Below are 20534 nucleotides of genomic sequence, written 5' to 3'. Positions count from 1 at the left end.
TAACAATAAAATTTCATATCGTAGCTAGAAAATAATACGGTTTTATGGTGTGTTTTTACACTATAAAGTAATACTTTTCACGTTTGTTTTCACATTATGTCATTTTAAAACATATACTGAACACCTTGGATTGCAGATCAATGTATGAAGCGGAGCTGAAACAAGTTGTGAAGGATCAATTATTTTTTTTGTGTAGATTCATGCTTCAGCAGTAACTACTGCATGGGTTAAAATAAACAAAGGAATTTCTAAAAAAGTGAATATTTAAAAAATAATTTCCCTTTCCAAGGAGTAATAATATTTAAGGAGGCTATTCCAGTCACATTTTCTTAGTTGCACAGATCTGGCAACAATCCATTTACCGTAATAGGTCGCAAACCATGTAGTTCACCTATATAACTATATAGATTTCTCAACCCAATCTCAAAAATTACAAACTTTTTCCTTTTTACTGTTATTTCTTACATTACAAGGTAACATTCACAATAAAAAATAACATTTGTTTGAAATGACAGTTTTCTGTTTTTATATTTAAAATACATTTAATATGTTATTTAATCTTAAATACTGTTATATGTAAAGTTACATAATGTCATGCATTGAATATATTAAAATTGTTCACATGTACATAAAATTGATTATTCACACAGTCCTAATTAAATGAATTGTACTTGTTCACGCTTTACAGTTTGGTCTGATCAGGCTTGCTATTGGCTTGGGAGTCATTCTTAACCATCTCCAGTTTTGCCATCTGAAATTTATAATCCTCCTCGTCGTCATCGGTAGTCTTCCTGAACTGAGCCTCAATTTCTGCAGGGTCAATGTAAGTGTAGAAATACGCCATAACTGAGAAGATGACACACACCACCAGCAGGAGAGAGGCAAACAGGATGTACTCAGTCCACTTTGAAAGATGAGAAGAGAGGAAACACAAAATTGTTATCGATGAATACGTTTATGCCTGTTGTGACTGCTGGCAGGATGTTGTGAGACTGATATGATGGGAGCGCATTACAACTTACCTGTTCAGGAAGCTTTGCAATTTCAGCCACAATCAGCACAATGAAGTTGCCAACAGCAACAGTCAGTAACCAGCCTGCTTGCAGCACTGCTTTCATGTTATTGGGAGCCTTAAAGACACATCAAAAGGGGGCAAAAATGAAATAAAGCAGAAAACACAGAAAACGTATGTGAATAATTTAGAGGGGTGATGTAGCTTCTCTTACCTGTGAGTAGGAAAATTCCAGACCAGTAACAGAAAACATTACTTCACCAGCAGTGATGAAGAAGTACTGTGGGATCTGGAGAGCCATGTGGGCCGTATTGGGCTTTATGTATTCTATCTCAGTAATGGACTTGCTACACTAAGAGAAAGAAGAAATAAAGCTTAGCGTCAGTCAAAAAAGACATTTAAATAAGAGTTTACTTTAGAGCACAACAACTGATAGTTCATACTTTCTTTTTCACACAGTGGAAAATTACAAGAGTCAATTACAAGAGTTTAATACTGTGACTACAGCATTAACAGAGCTTTAACACCTTGCGGCTATAATAAGATTTAATAAGTAAAGGTAACATAAATGACTCATACATACTCAATCCACTCTCATGTTCATAAATGTGCTTTTAGTGTTGCAGCTGTAAAAATGTGAAATGACTAATAGTTGATAAATTCAGATATCTGAATGTACGCCAACTTACATCTGGTTCAAAGGAGAAATTGCTATGAATGAAGAAGCTATATGAACTTCCAAATCCAAAGTCTCTTGTCCAGTAGCAGGATTGTCTTGCAGTCTTTATGGTAAAATTTGTCCTAATAAAAAATTTGATAAAATGCTTCATAAAATCTTCAGTTATTAAAAAATCTTCGCTGTATTTGATTTTGCATAAAATACAACAAAGTTACTTACATTCCATTTTTTAGCAAGGTGTAATTGGAGTATAAAAAGGGTTCGATCTTGCCAAAGTCAACCTCAGAAGTTGATATGTTCACTATTTGATTCATCCCATTTATGAATCTGGCATAAAAAATATTACAACCATGACATTTTAAAATCACATCTTTACACTGCTCTCATACCCCAAAATGTACAATTATTGAATGAATGAATATAATTTAAAAAAAAAAAAAATCTTACCGGACTGAATTTTGACCTTTTTCTGGTTTGGAGATCAAATCATTACTCTGAGGAAGTGAGCGATTGATCAATTGACTGATTGATTGAATGGTTATGACATTAAAATGCCTTTTTTTCTTTTCCATGACTCTGCTTGTAACTCACCAGAGCCCATTTTTGATTGAGGTTTAGAAGCGTTTGTCTCAGCCCTTTGGTCAACTGGATTGTTTGGTTTATCGCAGGAGTGCCTACAGATACAGTGATGTTTTCATCTGAGAAAGTGAACACATCACTGGCCTGTTGGAAAAAAGCAGAATCAGAACCGAGCCCAGAGTCCAGACTTTCTGCCTGTTTCGTGGATTTGCGCCTGTGAGGACATACCTGATTTGCAGGGAGCAGCACTGGAGTTTCAATTCCAGGCAGTGAAACATTCACTGAGTTAAGGTTCATGTTCACTAGTTTTATCTGAGTCTGCGAGGACGACGGGAAGGTTGGCAAAGTTTTCTGAAAAACCACCAAAACAAAACAACTTATATTTAACATCAAATGTTAATCTGGGCTGAGCTGTCTGTCGTAGACAACGTTTATACTCACGTCTATTTCCAGTTGCACCAGAGCGGCGCAAATAAATGCTATTGCTGCCAAGACCATCCCTACTGTCATCCTTTTCAGGGGTCTGTTCATGCAACAAGAAGAAAATGGCATAAAGAACAGCCCAGGTTTCAGGTTACCTGCAGCATCAGCTTGATGCAACCGGTGCACAATTTATTTTTTATTTCAATTATTTACTCTTTGCTGTAAATGGTCAGGCTTAAGGGCAAGGGTCACATGCTGAGATTGCTGGTTTTGTTTTTGCTCAATGGGGGTGGGTTGTGACGTGTGCTGTCTGTGTTCAGCTGCTCTTACGTGAAGTTCAGGCCACATTTCTTGATCAGAGGATAAATTAAACTGTCCATGATGGGCACCAGTGTCAATATCAGGATGGGGTTGAAAGTCTTTCAAAAAGGAGTAAGAAATAATGATGATAAACAGATTGCACTGTGATCTCCTTCTCAGATAAAGAGCAACTCAAATGGATGAAGACAAAAATATGAGTTCTTGTAACTGACCTGCATCTGATCGGGCTGTATCACGAGGGCACCCTGCAGAAATTATGAGAAGAAAACGATTAAAACGCAGAAACACACTCCACATTATAAGTGCTGACGTAATCACCAGGACGTACAAAGTTTCCATTCATGGTGGTGGCCTGCAGAGTCCACCTAGAGCCCTTTAACAGAGATGGTAAGTTTAGAACAGTTTACAACATCAAGCCTTTTAATCATTAATTACCTTTTGGTCAAAGAGGGTCCAGAACATGGGGAGGGGCATGTATAAGAACAGAACCCTCAGCACCATTTTAATCTGAGCAATGAGGAGTTTCTGCAGGACAGACAAACACAATGGCCTCTGTTGTTACTCCAAAGAAGCACTTTGTTAGGAAATTAAAGGCTAAAATAACCTCACCTCATATTTGTCCTCCGCCCAGTCCATCCAGTGCTCCCTCTTGGGGTAGTTGCTACTCCTGTGTCTGTAGCGATTCTTGATGGCAAACTGAATCAAACATTTATGTTATTTGGCACATAGTTTCAAATATGATTGATTGGATGTTTTTATGGTGTCAGTCAGACTCACCCCGATGCATTTACACACTTTCAGCATAATGTTTCCCTGTGGTTTAGCTTTGTAGTACATCGGGCTTCCCACAATAAACACCACTGATGGAAAAATCACATCAGTACTATCAGGAACAGATCTTATTCTGTTGTTCATAAAGAGCCTTTGAGATGTCCAGGCCTACCGAGAGCAACCACCATCAGCGCTGCAGGAACACCAAAGGCCAGAGGATAACATTCCTGCTTCGTGTGGATGCCACATTCCTGAGCTGCCGATGGACGCAAACAAAAAAACACTAGTTAGATTCTACTGATCAGGGCAGATTTGACTGTAAGGTTCTGTTCTACTCATGAGTACCTCTGAGGATTGGAGTAATAATGGTTGACAGGAGACTCCCCCCATTGATGCACAGGTAGAACACAGAGAAAAAGGTACTTCTTTGTTTTTCCTGCATCACCAGAAAGAATAAACTGGTATTCAAGCCGCATCCAGGAGAGAAGGTACGGTAAGTCAAATCCCAACCTGCTTATCGGTGAACTGGTCTCCACCAAAGGCAGCGACGCACGGTTTGATGCCACCAGTGCCCAGGGCGATGAGGAAGAGCCCCACCATGGCCAACACGCTGTATGAGAAGAAGAGCATGGATTCACCATGCTTGGCTTCACCTTTCAGTTAATATAACAATTTAGAAACCTACACGTGAAAGGTCATGTTGTCTGGTTTGCCATCATGGTTGGTGTCGGTGATGTCATGGATGGCGCTGACCGCCATCGCCACCTGACCGATGGCGTAGACAATGGACAGGTAGATGATAGTCCTGAAGAAGAGGGAGAAAGTGCTGAAAGAACTACCAAAAGTTCCTGCAAAGCATTAATACATTTTACCCCCCCCCCCCCACACACACACACACAATCTGCTATTTCAGTAAAAATATTCATCAGCAACGAGCACTAATTATAAAATGTGTTTTATTAGTTTATTAACCTTCTGTGTTTAATTAGTTTATACCTGAAGCATAAAATATTTGACATAATCACACTCTGATAACGCTGCACTTCCAGAAAAGCAATGGATGCCTGAAGATTTGTACTCAAAAAAGCTTCCTTTGACACAAGCAGCTTAAATATTCGAACCGTAGCTGCCTGCAATTTGATCAGCAGTGATAGAAGTGTTTAAATGCACTTTGGTACTACAGATGTTTAATGACAAAAATGGAAGTGTGGGGAACATACTTGTACTTTCCCAGCCAGGAGTCGGCCACGATGGCTCCGAGGATGGGGGTCAGGTAGCAGAGAGCCACAAAAGTGTGATAGATGGAGGTGGCCAAGTCATCGCCCCACAGCAGGAAGTACCTGAAGTACAGAACCAGCACCGCTGCGAGAAATCATCAGAGTCAGCGCTACAATATTTACACATGCTGTAAAGGAAATATTCATGTTCTTCTAACCTCGCATGCCATAGTAGGAGAAGCGCTCGCAGAACTCATTGACGACAATGAAGAAGATGCTTAGTGGGTAACCACAGACAACTTTATCCTAAAGATTTAAGACAGTGTTCACTGAAGGTGGAGAACTTCCAGAACCTTTTATCACAACGCAACATATGTAGGAAATTTTAAAATAGAATAAAAAAAAGAATGTTCTTATGTTATATTTTTTTCTATGCAGCTATTAAAATCCACATTTTTATATTTATTAGTTTTACTTTTCTAATAATTGTTAGGAACTAAATTGGGAGATGTGTGAATTACACTATTACTAAAGTTCACAAGGTGATCATTTTGTACAAATCCTTAAACGTAGATCTTTAGATAAGGTGTTTTACCGTCCCCCTTTTCTTCTCTTTCTTGTGATCCTCATCTGCACAAAAGATGAAACCACTTGAAACAGCCGTGTTTCATTTACGAGACCTACTTAAACTACAGCTGTTCTTAAATAATTTACTTAAACATTATTAAATTGGAAACTCACCCATTGTGATCTTTGCTTAAATCCTGTGCCTGCTCTCTACCACTCTTTGATAAAAACCTGAGATGCTTGCAGGTAATAATTGATCCTTAATCTTCACATGTGGGAGGTCTCTGTCACCGTGTCTTCCTATGAAGTGTGAATCTGCTGACTGTGTGTTATTTCTTTATGGTGGGCAGGAACATGAGATACAAGAGATAGAAATCAGCTGTGTTCTGTCGCCAACACTCAATAAAATGTATATCTCCCTCATGTACACTACAGTTCATCAAGTATAAAAAACAATAACAAACATATTAGGGATATTCAGTAAAAGTGCAGACAAATGAGTATTTTATTTAAAAGAGAAACAGAAAGAACATCTTTACAGCAGAACAGTGACTGTGTTAAATAAAATAAAAACCATAACATTGCTTTTCAAATATAAAACAATTTGTTGAACATTTCAGTGAATACTAAAATGTTGAAAGCTGCAGTTTATGTCCACAGTAGGCGTAGTGTCTGCTTTCACACCTCGTCGCTTTGGCAAAAAGGTGAACAAAACCTTTTACAGTGTATAAGCCTCACTCTGCAAATATTGCACACACTCCTTTTATATACAGTCACCCACATCTCAGAATATACTTTTGTGTGCAATGGCTTTAAATATTTAAGAAAATTCTCCCATTCTAAGACATTGAAGTGTTGAAATCAAACGCCGACACGTGTAACAGGAGGCTTTTAAAAAATCTGACTTAGAAACATAGCTTCATGTACAGGAGAATACATAATGGTGTATGCAGCATATCTGTACATGAAGAAAGTGGCTTATAAAAGTGGAATACTTTTTATATAAAAGACAAGGTAAAACATCATTAAAATAAAATTTTGGGGAGGCATGTTTATCGCACATGAACTTTGTCTCCATCTCGTGGCAAAGAGTGTAGTTACAATCCACGGTCCGCACGCTGCTATTGGTTGAGGACACCAGTTTCTGATAAAAAGTCTCCTACTGATAAGCCTTAATGGGGCTGTTGCCAAGGACGCAAGCTTATAGCCCCGTTACCCTTGAGTACAATAACATTTATCTGATTCTTATCAGCTTAACAGCATTACGTGAACATGAAGGTAATAGACCTTTGTTTCCATGTAAAGGGGGAAAAAAGGCCCATGCCCCAGGTTTAAAGATTCTAACAATAATGTCTGTTCTGTTATTATCCATTATTTTATATCATAATGCAGAAAGTCTGTTTTTTTTCTAATTTGCTTGTGTTCAGATTTCTCACTTTTGTGAAAATAATGACCAAATCAAAGATTAAGAAGGTCTTGTGTTTGGTTATTATACAGATGGGGCAAAGCTGTCTGTCTACCAGACTACCGGAGCTGGTGCTTCAAGGTCTCTGCGCTCAGGTCAAGCCCGTCGTGCGTTACACCACTGAGGAAGAGCTGGGGATGCCCTGGATGATAGTGGTAGTTGGTGTGCCACTAATGGCATTAAAGATGTGCAGCGAGTCAGGAAGAGCACTCTTCATGCCGTCTTCCACGGGACTAATCTGAAATAAGGAAGAGTGAAATAATCAGTAAATATGCTGACATAACAGTGCCCTCATATTTCACAACAGGAAGATTCACAAAATACACAGTAAACTGTGTGTCAATGAAAAAATTACGTCCACAGACACTGTTCAAAAAATAAAGGCAAAAACATATTTTAAAGAAATAAGCACATTGAAGCTCTCAATGAATGAAAAGCCTGAGTTGAATTTTTTCACTGATTACATGGTGGAAAACCCAATTCAGGCTCCACTTGTGTACATTGAGCCAGGTCACCCTTGTGGAGTTTGTCTCTGACATTCTGGACAGAAACAAAATAGTGCAGCATTTCCTGCATAAAGAAGCAGCTCTGCTACCTGCCTCCTGACTGGATAGGGTGAAATCCTGGAAGTGCAATTTCTTTTTTGAACAGTGTATTTGTAAATGAAATGAATGTAAAGACAAACATCTATGCTTGTTAATGCTCATAAATGTATTGTTCACACACAGGACAATAGACAGTATATACACGTCATGTACTCAAAAACACCAAACAGTCTACAAACATGAAGAAGGAAGTACACAAGAATAGTAAATAGAAAGATTATCACAGTGGTTGTTGGCCCAGCCGGTAGCTGCCGTGTCTCATTTTGAACATTCTGATTTAAGACCAATTTAGACGAGAAGATATTATCTTGAAAGACTAATTAACATTTCTATTTTGACCATTTATCTTTTACAGACTGGTGATATATAATCTACAGTCTGTAAATTGTAATTTGGCCTGTAGATAATGATTTTGTCTTTTTACTGATATCTAATGTCCATCATGTGACTTGTTTTAGGTGCACGTGGCTGGACCAACAGCTGTGTCTTTGCTGCCTGTTTCCTGCGTTACCATCCAATCTGCTCATGTCAGCACAGGAAAGAAACAGAGAACATTGTTATCAGGGAGGGTTATCGTTGGGTTATCACAGAGAGTTATTATCCCCCTTATCATAATACTATAAAGTAATTACAATGCTAACTTAGTTACATGGTTCTTACCTGCTCGTGCATGATGATGGACAGCTCTCTGGCTAGGTCTCTGTAGTTAGCCTTCATCTCGTCGTGATACTCCTGCTGGTCCTCTTTGATGAGCCGCTCATTGATGCCTAAGCCGTGGCCACACGCCTCCACAAAATGCCTGCTCCGGTAAACAGAGGTTGAGACACCGGGAAGAAAAAACAACACTCCAAAACCAGCAGGTGCTGACGTCACAGCTAACCTGAAGACCTCCTTCAGCTGCTTCACTTTGTTATCGGGATACTTCTTGGTGCTTGCATCATCCAGAAAGGCTCGGGCATATGCGAGCGGCCCGGCGTTCACCTGAGCAATGACGCAGGAGTCGTGTTATTTTTTCAGGCGTGGGTGCGCACGTGCTCGTGTGTTCGTGTGGATTAAATAGACACCTGGACGCTGATGCTGCCCTGCAGTTTCAGCTGCAGACGGATCATGTCCACCTCGCTGGAGGAGCAAAGCTGCTTGATCTCGCCCACCTTCTTGCTCATTTCGTCGATGGCCACTTCGATGGGGCTCAGGTCGGTGTGGTGCTGATACATGACTGCGATGCGTTTCTTCACGTAGGGGAAACAATGAGTAGCTGCGGGACAAAAACACATTAGGGAGGAGCGGGGCTGGGACAGCTCAGCTCACAGTGAACCATTTTGTGTTCTTCCTTTTCTGAACCAAGTATTTTTGTATTATACAGCTGAGGACTCGTTCATAGCTCTTATATAACAAAGATAAGAACGGTCTGAATAGTTGCGCCATAAAACAACAGAACTCTGATTAGGAAGAGGAAAGGTCCTTTACCAAACCTGCTGACCCATGCAGGATTAATCATGCATCTAAAGAACAACATTAGGGGGTCCATAAAACCTACCCACACCTTGTTTATCTTGTTTGAGTTTCTGAAATGGCACGGCAGTCATTGTTGGGCCCAAAATTCAGTATATTAAAAGATTTTATTTAAGAAATGAGAGGAAAAAATACACAAAAAACCCCTTTGTCAACCTGGAATTGTTAAATAAATCTGTGTGGCAGGATCTAGTGGGTTAACGAAGAACTGCACAGCTGCCCTGGCCTGTTTCCCTTCAATAATGGTATTTATGTCACCAGTGACTCACTGGTCAGTATGGTCCTGCGTTTGCACTGCTCCTCCACTCCGCCTTGCTTCTTGCCCGATATGGTGAAAGGCATTTCAAACACAAAGCGACGGATGTTGTGGCACTTCTCGAAATCTGTCTTCCTGTCCACGAGCTCCTTCTCATCCAGATATGGAGTCACATGTGTTACTTGGATATAAGCATACTTGGAGTCCAGGTCTTTGGGGTTGATCTGCAGGGAGGACACAGTGATGGATCGATAAACCTTCAGGCACCAGTCAGCACTGATATGAATCACACATGAGGCATCAGCGGAGTCTTACCCTTCCAGAGTCCTGGATCATCTTCACATTCTCCTGTCCAAACTTCTCCGAGTAAAGCTTGAGGAGCCTCTGAGATATCTCAGACAGAGGGGTGAATTTGGGTTCCTTGTAAATGTATTCCTTCCCATCTTCATCTTCGAAAAAGCCCTGAAAAGGTAAGACATTGGCTGAAACACAAGGAATTAAAAAATCTGCTCAACTACTAAGATTAAAAGAAGCAAACACACGGAGACAGGGGCGTGAATGGAGGGTGTCAAAATGAAACCTGTTTGTCAGACTTCATTATGGCACAACCCTTGCACTGCAGTCAGGACATAAATACACGACAACACATCAACTAGAGTCAGTCAGTGCTGTAAACCAGGAAAGACAGACGTCGCAAGAACACTTGCACTGGTTTTAGTGAGGGAAGAATCCTTCTTTACCTCTGCAAAAGTCTACTGTAACTGCAAGAACAACACTGAGGCCGGTGTAGCGTAGGGGTCAAAGGGCAGAGAAGCATCACACGTCACATAACAGACGGTGTTAGCAAAGGAGCACCACACCATCTAACACATCACAGCATTTGAACTGCAATGTTGCCGTTCGTAGTGATTTACCTCAGCCTCTGATTCAGTAAACTGGTACTGCTACACGGGGGGAACAGCAGATAATCAAATCATTGTTATTCCATCAGCTCTAATTATTAGAACAGTAAATCAAACCGCTGACGAGCACGAGGAAGAGACAGAGGTCATGACAAGTTGAGACAGCACTGAGGGTCAGTACTAATCAGTAAAATCGGACGAACAGACGCCTGACACAAGCAGAAACACTGCGATGAGTGACGGCAAAGAGCGCCATGCAGCACATTTCAGAACCAGAGAGCAGCTGTGGCAGCTGATGGTTATTAGAGTCTGAAGCAGCAAACTACAAGTGAAACATGTCAGTGGACCACAAAGACGGCACAATCACACAGAGAGGCCGACGGGCTGCTCAGAACGGCTGCTGCACCACTTACCGCTGCCTTCAGAGGACGAAACAGAGCAGAGAGTTGGATTAGAGGGGGTCAGAAAATGCCACTGCATGTGCTCATGCTTTTCAAAATAAGAACTATAAACAAAAATGATATCCAGCAGCCCTGGAGTGAAACACATCAGGAATCATTTCCACACTTTCACTGTGTGCACAGTTGTGAAAATGATCCATTCACTCAACAATCAGGAGAGAAATCAGCAAAACTAAGTTGCGGCCTGCCTGAGACTGAACCTTCGTGCTGTGTGTGAGCTGTAAACAAGGGCTGAACTCACCTGACCAAAGAAAGCAACTCTGAAGTAGGTGCCGAGCAGCCTCTTGCCCGTGTGCATGACCTCCGTCACTTTACTGTACGCACGGTGCAGCGTGTCGTACAGGTGAGCCAGTTTCTGACAGGAGCGCAACAAAGACCCCATTACAATTTGTGGATGCGGGCAGCACAGGACAAAAGACACAAAAAAGGAAGGACATTCGCACCTCGAAGTCTCTGCGCTGCTCATAAATGGGGATTATGAGCTTGTAGATGTCGGAGATGAGCTCGTAACGCTCAGCTTTCCACAGCCCGTCCGCACACTCCTCCAGAAGCTCCATTAGAACATCCTGAGAGCACACGAGGAACAGATTTACAGCATTTCTCATTTTTGAGAGCCGCCGAAAAACAAACGGTAGCATCTGCATTTCAACAGGAGGGTTTCTCTAGGAGCACAATAAAAGATCATTGTAGTGCAAAAAAAAGATCATTCAAGAATTACAGACATGGATTTTGCTTTGGATTCAATATTTTAAATGAGCAGCTTTTGAATATTTGGATTGCTGGTTTAATTAGTCATAAATGACAAACGGTAAAATATACAAATGAATAATACACATTTCAACACATTCAAATATAAAAATGCATACACACTTCATTGAAATGGACGTCCTGCATGCCCACGTCCTCCATCATCGCTCCCTCTTCGTCAATGTTCGGAGTGATGACACGGAATGCTGAGCAGCCCTGTTTGATCATCCCTGCACGCATGTGCGAATGTGACAAATGTAAAGGCAACGCTCATAAACAACGAGCTCTTATATTAGGTGAAATGGCTGCGAGCTTCTGTGTGAGGCTGTTAAAGCACCTTTTCTCCGCAAGTATTCTGCCACAAGTGCTGCAACGTGAACATAGCACATGGCCGCCTGCAAACAGGAACAGGAAGTTGGTAATGTGATGATTAAATATGATGGAGGAGAGAAAAAGAGCCCTATACAAAGCGAACATTAGGGTTTGAGCTCTGGTTATTTCAGACTATAGAGACACAGACAGCGATACGATTGATCTCAGACCTCTGACAGGTCTCCGTTCTTCACATGGATGCGGGCCATGCTGTCCAGCCAGGTCTTGCGTAGTTCCGGCGTGCTGGCGTACGACTTGGCGAGGCTGTACTGCAGATCCACCAGCATCTCTGGGTCTCTCTCGTGCTCCTTCATCTGGGCCGTGGCCATCAGGACGGTTCTGATGCGTTTCGTCAGGTCTTTCACATCCGACGGGAAAGCTGTGTTCTGTTGAGCGGGATAAGCAGCAGTTGCACGGGTTACTACACCCAAATGTCTAAATTCTAATGAGTAGTTGCGCATTAACACTTTTCTGACCTTAATGGTTTTGTCACTATTGGCACAGTTGTTGATGATTGACAGGGAGTGCTGAAAACGTGTACTTCCAATACTGATCACATCAGCGATCAGCTGACTGACAGCAATCACCACCTTCACAGGAGAAGAAAAGAAAAAATATTCATATTTATAATTTTACCACCTGTTTTAACTCTGGGGCTTGTTGATATTCAGATACATTTTCTTTATATCCAAATAATAAATAAAACTATTTTAATGACCAGTATGATTCTGACAGCACACGGTACTTTTGCTTGAAACGTATTTAATGACTTTAGTCGGCACCTGTAAATGAGTCCGGACGAAGGATTTGCGGCCGGTGTAGTCAAAGTTGCTCTTCATGAGGAAGTAGAGAAGATGGGCGGCATCATTGCGAATGGAGCTCAGCTTGGAGTTGCAACACTTGAGGATCTCATAGCAGAAGGCGGCACACATGTCGGCGCGGCCTTCGAAAAACGTGCAGGGGAACTGCAGAGAGGGGGGAGAGTCGGGTCATCGTTCCGTGCACGATGGAAGAGCAGAGTGCCGTTCCCCAGCCTCCTACACACCTTGTAAATGAAGGTGCGCAGCGAGGTGAAGACCTGCTTGAGCGCCGTCTCTGATTGGTTGATCCGCAGGAAACACAGGTGGACTTCAAACACCTTCTTCATTAGTGGACTGTGGCCGTAATCAGAGCACAGATGGGTCTGCAGACAGGAAGAGCATCATGGGAAACGGGCCAAACTGTATTATACAAGGGCTGAACTCACCTGACCAGTTTAGTGACCAAACTCTAAGTAAACTTTACCTTGAACCCCATGATGAAGATGCTGAGTGTATCCAGGACAGTCAGGCACACTTCAGTGGCGATGTTAGCCTCCAACAGTGACTGGTTCAGCACATCTGCGTCCGAGTGACTGTAGGCTGAAGAGAAACGTAAGAAGGTTGGAGCTGATCCACGTACATCTAATACAGTACAGCGATATTTTATTCAAACATATTTATCACACTAGATATCAGATATCAATTTAACGAGGCTTTAGGGTTAAAGACAATCAATGCCAGTAATTTACTTTGGATGGATTTCTTGTCTCCAACTCCTTTAAAAACTCAGGGGGTAACTTCACTGAATAAAAACTCTTATTTTACATGGACTTGAGGGTTCTCAGAGAACTGAATGGAGAATCAAAGACTGCGCTCTTCGGTTACAACAGGCATGCTTTCATCTCAACAGAATCAGACTGCCGACTGCCTGCCAACCCGATACATTCTTACCATGCTCTACAGATATTCCAAGAATACTTGAAATCTTTCTTACACTGAAAACACAAAGAAACTGTATTAAAGGATGTCATTCCATAGACTTTGAATGAAGTAAATATTCACACAGCCCCAGTTTAGTGATGATTTCTAAGCGTAACAGCAGCCTAGCCCTAAAAAGATGATGAGGAGGATGATGGAACGCACGAGCTGCGGGCAGGTGCTGCTGTGCTGGCGGGGATGTGACAGGAAGTGCAGTATGGAGGACTTACTGTGGTTAAAAGTGTAAGAGTTATCCAGGCTGCTGAGCTGCTGTAAGCGGGCATGCATCATTCCTGCCCTGTTACGGGACACAGGCAGAGTCTGAGACTTCCGCTCGTGAACTACGGGTCCCGCCCCATCCTGGTTCCTGATGAGGAAACAGGACACTGTTAGATAAATGGCTGTTAGTAGCAGAGCCACTGTTAGTGATTATGGTTGATGGTTATCAAGAATATGAAGATTTACACACGCTGCCATTATGGCCAAAACCATCTTGAGAGAAAAAAAACATTACTGTACAACCATGATTCCAGGCTTAAAATCAATCAGCAAAGACTGGAAAACGGACAAAACAGTCTGTAAATGCAGCATGAATGTTGCATTCAGGTTATACTTGCACTTTATTTAATCAGGGTTGTACTATGTATGTAAATACAGTCTAACCGGTTTTCAGATGACATCCTCTAATGTAGGGGGGCTTTTTTTTTTTTTTTACATGCATTGTATTTAGAGATAAAGTAGGAAGACGCCATGCACTTGGAAATGAAACAGAGAAACTAAGAGCCAGCATTATTTCACAGCAAAGCATTAGTTCAGAGTGAGACGATATCATGCACTGAGTCTGGGAATATCAGTTCCACCTTAAGTCTTACCCAGGCGAAGGGGAAGGGGCAGGAGCCAGCTTTTATTGCATTAGGTTAAACTTGCCAGCGTTTAAGTGAATAAAGATAGAAACAGTGAGATGAGGTTAGAGAGAATAAACACCTGAAACTGAGTCAAGGCCAGAGCTCCCACATGTCATATATGTTCCACATGTAACCAAACACCTTTTACAAGGTTGAAGCCTCAGATTAAGTCAGAACTTATATAAGACTGTATGTTTGTGATAGTATCCCATATTTCATTGGGAAAGAGGAAAATACATAGCAAAGATAAACAATGATATGATTTACTGTGAATACCACAGTTTTTTTTGCTCATGTTTGAAAAATTCACTATGCTTAAATTAAAGGAAATTATTGGAAGAGCGTTAGTTGCTTTCTTTAGCGTGGGGCTGTGGAGGAAGTGACTCATGAAGCAAAAACCTTCATGGAGAAAAACGTTCAGCATAAATTTACAGTTACACTGAAACAGATGCAGAAAACAACATTACCTGGCAATGTAGCGCTTCCCCATGTATCTGAACTGGTGGAGGCACACTCTACGTGGAAATATGAGTAACAAAAAGTCAGTTTTTGCGCTATTTATAAAAGCTTCACTGTAGATCCACAAGACAACCTACTCAATTAGAGTGAAGAAGTCCATCAAGTCAGCAGCTGAAGCTTTGCTCCAATAGCTGAAGAGTGCATCTGGAGGACAATCAGCGCGACCACAGAAGAATATTTTTAGATCAGACATGGAATTAAAATCAGCGCAGAAGATCAGTGAAAGTGGACGTTCAGTCGTTACCCTCAGACATGCTTTTGAGCACATGTAAGAAGCACATGAGGAGGCTCTTGATCTCTGCCTGCTCCAGTTTGTCACATCTCAAGAGGCTACTGCCCAGAGCTGCAGCAGGATGGTTCTGGAGAACAAAGATATAATGCAGTCAAGGCTTCATATGAACGTGGGGGTTTAATGTGGCAAATTCACAGTCTAGACAGCCTCTGTCTGGGGACACTGCAGTAGGTTAATAAAAACTATATAAAAGCGCTTAAAGTGTTTATGGCGTAACCGTTGAGAGGCTTGGAAATAGATTACCCGGATGGTAGAGGGAAGAAGAGTTCTGCAGACGAAAAACAAACTATTTCCCTGAGTGGAAGTAAAAGAGAAACCCAAAGGAGTGGAACAACAGCTGCCCTGTAGCAGACGCACCAAACACGTCCTTCTGCCTGAAGCTCATTTAATTCTCGGAACAGGCTACGGTGACATAGTGGAAATGATTAAAAATGAAGCTTGCAACAGCTGTCGTGGGTAAAAAGGACAACGCCACACCTAAATTTAGCTTCCTCTAAAGCCCCAAACTGGAAAACTGTGGTGAAGTTATTTATAAGCTTTGGTGCTGCTCATTATTCCAGATGTTAACAGCACAAGGTTGAAACACACCACAGCAGAGAAGATATACGGATGGAAATAAAGTAGATGCTCAACTCATTTTTCACGCAACAGTTTTTACCGCGGCTCTGCAATTAGGGAGTGTGAATGTTTTAATATTTGATAAAACATTTAAATATTAAAATGATATATTTTTCCTTTATAAATGTATAAAGAAAATCTAGATTTCATGGTAATGTGAAGCATGCTGAGGAGAGAAGAAAAATACATGTGAGAGGAACTCTGAATCATTTCCAAAGTAGAAATTCTTCCACTCCAGCATTCCCAGTTGGGGATGGGATGGTTGTGTACTGGACGTGAAATGCTGCGCTGCAGGGAGAAATCCAGGGTTGGAACATTTGGAGAGCCCAGGCACTCCAGGATGACAACACAGATACTGTGTCATACAGGTGAGGTGAGCGGTCATGCAGTACAGGAGGGAGCTGGTGGTACGGCTGCGAACGGTGAGTAATGACGGCTCTGTAGGACGAAATGAGCATTCTCAGAGCTTTACCTTGTCCAGCGAGTTGCTCTTGTCGTGGTTCTTGTCAGAGAGGCTGTTGGCAGAATCAGTGCTGATGAGCGAGCCGCGGGAGTCTGCGTGACGTACAGAGTTGATGTTGGGAGTTGAGGACGTGTGGGGAGACGCTGCAACGACACGAGACAATGGAGGCTATTAAAAAAGCTGAATTTGGTAGGTCATATTTGGTAGGTTTTCAGTTCCATCGTTCCACTCACACGTGCCAGATATGGCCCCGAAAACATCTTTGTGCAAGCTGGTGTCCAGGAAGGTGCTGGACCTGGGAGGCGTCATTAAAGCGCTCGTGAGAAGTAGATCTTCTCTTCCATTCTAAAGGGACAAAAACAGAGAAATTGTTAAATGGAGGCCACAGGTTTATGATCCAAGTCTACATGAAAAGTTTCATTAAATTAAGTAGGAGATTTGAGGGTGCCAAAATTTTCTCCAAAATAAAGAATTTACACTCTCCGGTTGCTGAACTAAAGTGAGTATGTCTAAAAACAATAATAAAAAAAAACATGATATGAATGAACTCATAGAGTATTTCCAAACTTCATCCATGTTATAAAAAAAGAAAAGAATGTATTCAACTGCTGCAAGAATACTATTTTCTTCCCATGAACAAGTTTTTTATTTTTTTTAAATCATCGCTGATGAGGTCTTTTAAATGAGGATCAATAAATGTCAGCAGGGCTGAAAGCTTAAAATATGGAATAAATTTGACTGGCTGTAGTTTGCAAGAGAAACCAGCAGGTGGCATCCTCACCTGGATGGAGTGGTTGAGGGTGAACGGGGAAACTTCTTTTACATTCAGCCTGTTGACGTTCTCTTGAAGCAGGCCAAACAAGGGCAGATACAGCGTGGCCAGTCTGGCCTGCTGGCTCTAAAAAAAACCAAATCAATGTCACCAGAGCTTCTTTAGATCACACACTGGTTTTCCTGGTGAATTAAGACCGACTTTGGTGGTGTAGCGGTCGTCAAACGTGTGTTTTATCATCAGACTTTTCAGCACGTGGATGGATATCTGACGGATCTCCCTGAACTCCTGCAGAGCGGCGCTGACTTCCCTGAGCAAGAGTCCCACCAGGAAGTGGTTCTTGCAGAAGTCATCTGTCAGTGAGTAATCCAGCTGGAGGTCTGAGAGGAGGAAGACAATAATGAGAACACTATGTAATTAACATTAATCTGATATAATCAACCCATAAAACTTTGAGCATCTGATGACAGACACAGAAACATGAACCTTGTTGACTTTTACCAATAAATCTGAAGTAGGGATGTACGATATTGGCTTCTTTTTTTTAACTCTTAATTTTTAGTACCGATATCAATCAATTCCGATATATTTTGGGGTTGTGCCAAGCAAACAAAACTATCTCTAAAACTATACATCACAACTCTCAACTTGTGTAAAAGTTGTGTCATTAAAAAAAAGGGAAAACCAATGCAATAATTTTCAATATTACATTTTAAGGACAGTACTTGCTGATAGCATTGGTAGGCTGATAATATCGGACATCTCTAATCTGAAGCAAAACCAGATTTGCAGGAAAAGTCTAGATGTGTCTAGAAGTGTGATCCTGACCCTGATTATTTCAGAAAAGCACAATCATTCAAAATATCGATCAGAAGATGAAAACCAACCCCAGATTCCCAGAGACAACCCAAAACACCCAACAATCAAGACCTCTCTCTATAGTAATCGTCTATATACATATCAAAAAGTGAGAGGCAAACATTCTCCATCAGCCAGGATGCAGCTAATCATTTAAAGACCTGATCAAGATCAGTTCTTCAGGACCTGTGAGCAGCACACTTGTGCACCTACCTACTGTAGGATCGTATGACTCTGCAGGGTCATGTGAAGATACAGCTATTTAAGGAGGAAAAAACATACATTCCAGAACAAAATGTGGTTGTTTGCTATTTAATGACATTTACAAGCATAAATTGCAGTAAAAGTTGGAGCTTTGACAGGGAATCCATTTGGATTCATTTGAATAATCAGCAGTGTGAACAGCCTCCATCAGGTCTAAACTGATCCTCTCACCTTGAAATCTCAGGATCCGCCCTTTTCCAAATGGCATGGGCAGGTTCAGAGGGACGTAGTGCTCGTGGTTGCAGACAACGCGCAGGAACTCAAACTTGAACTCAAACAATGTCTGGATTTTTTTTTTTTTAAAAAGCAGACAACTGTGAGACAACAGCATGTTCTGAACAGCTTGTGTGCCACCACTGGTCTACCTTTGGGTCTCCAGGCGTAAAACAGCTCATGTAGTTGTTGATTTGTTTGAACACGAAGCCTCTGTCCATCAGGTTGAAACAGCGCTGCAAGAGGAGAAGGCAGATCAGTGAATATACCACCAGCAAACACGTGAAGAAGACACCGGCCGCATGTCCCAACCTTGATGAAGACCGCCAGGCTGTGGTTGGCATTTCTGGCAGCATCCAGGTTGTCTTTGTACTTCTGCGTGATGTGTGGCATGATCAGGTTGACCAGCGTCTCCACGCTGTGGTGGAAGGTCGCAGAAAAGCGCTGGTTTCTGGACAACTGCAGGGTGAAGATGGAAGAGAGGGCTCTTAAAACCCATTTAAGTTCTCTACAACCCTGACATTTCCTTTTACTGTCAAAGCCAAATACTCTATTTTACCTTCACTTATCCAGTCAAACCATCTTACTGTGGATGTGCTTGGATAAGCTCAACCACTTCCATAACATTTTTTTTTTTTTTACATGTTTGGCTTGCTTTGTGACCTTTAACCTCCTTCCAGTGGTGGGTGAACTCAAGGCTACACACAGGGATGTGGTTACTTCACAGCGAAAGAACAAACAGAGCCAGTTTAACATTGTGGGAGAGACTTCTGATGTATAAACAACACGAATGTTGTTCTGTGGCTGGCCGCAAGCCCGGGCAGGCTGTAACCTACAGAAGCTATGATACAGTTGACGATCCCACCCCCACCCCCCTCGAGTCAAAAACACGTGTTTAGACAGACTTACCTTTACTCTACAGCTTTCAATCAAATACTGCGCCATGGACTTGACTAAGGCTTCAAAGAAATACCAGGAGTACTGCAGGGCAGACAAACACCAACCAGAAAGCCATAAAAAAAAACATTTTTGCTAACCTCAAATCTGGGAAATCATTTTAGAAATCACAAATCTTTTACTTTGAGGAGCTTGTTGCTTGTGAGGAAGTCGGTGGAGGGCTTCAGGATGGAGGTCATGGCTTTAGCCAGCTCCTCGTGCACTGTTCGTGTGGTGCTGGAGGTGAACGGTTCAGTCTTGAACACAAACTGGAGAGGACACATTCAGAGAAAATGCTGAGCCGCTCTTGGAAGCAACAGCCAAAGAACACCACAAGATATGTGAATTTACCTTCACGTATGACCTCAGGTAGTGCTCCAAACCCTCCTCGTGGCACTGGGCCACAATGTGAATCATGACTCTAAAATTAAAGAAATGTGCTCATTTTAAAATAGTAATATGTTTTATTAAGTTAATGGTGATGATGGATGGATGGATGGATGGATGGATGGATGGATGGATGGATGGATGGGTGGGTGGGTGGATGGATGATGGGTGGATGGATGGGTGGATGGTTGGATGGATGGATGGGTGGATGGATGGGTGGGTGGATGGATGGGTGGGTGGATGGATGATGGTAGATGGGTGGGTGGGTGGTTGGATGGATGGATGGATGGGTGGATGGATGGGTGGGTGGGTGGATGGATGGGTGATGGGTGGGTGGTTGGATGGATGGATGGATGGATGATGGGTGGATGGATGGGTGGGTGGGTGGGTGGATGGATGGATGATGGGTAGATGGGTGGGTGGATGGATGGATGATGGGTGGGTGGATGGATGGATGATGGGTAGATGGGTGGGTGGATGGATGGATGATGGGTGGGTGGATGGATGGATGGATGGATGGGAGCGATTGTTTCATTATTTCATGTCGACCTTCTTCCCAGCCAGCAGGGGGCGGTATTTTCATTTCATGTGACCACCCTGATCCAGAATACAGCCAGAGGTTTTTTAGTGGATTGATTAA

General features: G+C 42.1%; 2 protein-coding genes across 18 annotated transcripts in view; both read right to left on the bottom strand.

Annotated features, from left to right (window-relative positions):
* Window positions 1-193: 193 nt before the first annotated feature.
* On the bottom strand, window positions 194-5957 carry slc15a1a (solute carrier family 15 member 1a). Its single transcript, XM_029835053.1, has 23 exons — window positions 5744-5957; window positions 5598-5632; window positions 5221-5308; window positions 5006-5147; window positions 4471-4590; window positions 4296-4395; window positions 4131-4221; window positions 3958-4041; window positions 3792-3874; window positions 3624-3710; window positions 3450-3539; window positions 3343-3387; window positions 3227-3259; window positions 3024-3112; window positions 2712-2793; window positions 2499-2621; window positions 2283-2414; window positions 2139-2185; window positions 1911-2018; window positions 1702-1813; window positions 1227-1364; window positions 1023-1130; window positions 194-904 (listed from the first exon to the last, which is right to left on the bottom strand). Exons 1-23 carry the CDS (start codon window positions 5745-5747, stop codon window positions 683-685), a joined length of 2163 nt encoding a protein of 720 aa, XP_029690913.1. The 5' UTR covers window positions 5748-5957; the 3' UTR covers window positions 194-682.
* A 93-nt stretch (window positions 5958-6050) lies between these two features.
* zmp:0000001200 (dedicator of cytokinesis protein 9) overlaps window positions 6051-20534 on the bottom strand; it is a 51946-nt gene continuing 37462 nt past the window's right edge. For 3 of the 17 annotated variants that reach the window (XM_029834978.1, XM_029834954.1, XM_029834984.1), the window contains exons 25-56: window positions 19859-19928; window positions 19651-19776; window positions 19481-19552; window positions 18884-19030; window positions 18724-18807; window positions 18530-18641; window positions 18308-18352; window positions 17438-17616; window positions 17246-17362; window positions 16698-16809; window positions 16474-16607; window positions 15336-15450; window positions 15169-15235; window positions 15040-15087; window positions 13898-14034; window positions 13174-13289; window positions 12935-13072; window positions 12672-12854; window positions 12366-12479; window positions 12060-12275; window positions 11855-11912; window positions 11641-11747; window positions 11214-11336; window positions 11012-11125; window positions 10723-10728; window positions 10322-10351; window positions 9723-9869; window positions 9421-9631; window positions 8704-8894; window positions 8520-8620; window positions 8300-8438; window positions 6051-7272 (exon numbers count right to left, since the gene is read on the bottom strand). In XM_029834978.1, coding sequence (XP_029690838.1) covers window positions 7147-7272; window positions 8300-8438; window positions 8520-8620; window positions 8704-8894; window positions 9421-9631; window positions 9723-9869; window positions 10322-10351; window positions 10723-10728; window positions 11012-11125; window positions 11214-11336; window positions 11641-11747; window positions 11855-11912; window positions 12060-12275; window positions 12366-12479; window positions 12672-12854; window positions 12935-13072; window positions 13174-13289; window positions 13898-14034; window positions 15040-15087; window positions 15169-15235; window positions 15336-15450; window positions 16474-16607; window positions 16698-16809; window positions 17246-17362; window positions 17438-17616; window positions 18308-18352; window positions 18530-18641; window positions 18724-18807; window positions 18884-19030; window positions 19481-19552; window positions 19651-19776; window positions 19859-19928 — 3685 coding nt within the window. In that variant the 3' untranslated portion in view covers window positions 6051-7146. Of the gene's footprint in view, window positions 7273-8299; window positions 8439-8519; window positions 8621-8703; window positions 8895-9420; window positions 9632-9722; window positions 9870-10321; window positions 10352-10722; window positions 10729-11011; window positions 11126-11213; window positions 11337-11640; window positions 11748-11854; window positions 11913-12059; window positions 12276-12365; window positions 12480-12671; window positions 12855-12934; window positions 13073-13173; window positions 13290-13640; window positions 13685-13897; window positions 14035-15039; window positions 15088-15168; window positions 15236-15335; window positions 15451-16473; window positions 16608-16697; window positions 16810-17245; window positions 17363-17437; window positions 17617-18307; window positions 18353-18529; window positions 18642-18723; window positions 18808-18883; window positions 19031-19480; window positions 19553-19650; window positions 19777-19858; window positions 19929-20534 lie in introns of all 17 variants that reach the window. The other 14 variants (XM_029835040.1, XM_029834972.1, XM_029835001.1 and 11 more) reach the window with 9 other exon arrangements.

The sequence above is a fragment of the Takifugu rubripes genome, chromosome 1 (assembly GCF_901000725.2).
Source record: "Takifugu rubripes chromosome 1, fTakRub1.2, whole genome shotgun sequence".
NCBI classification, from domain to species: Eukaryota; Metazoa; Chordata; class Actinopteri; order Tetraodontiformes; family Tetraodontidae; genus Takifugu; species Takifugu rubripes.
The sequence above is the reverse complement of the archived record's forward strand: the minus strand, read 5'-3'. Positions and strand labels throughout refer to the sequence as shown.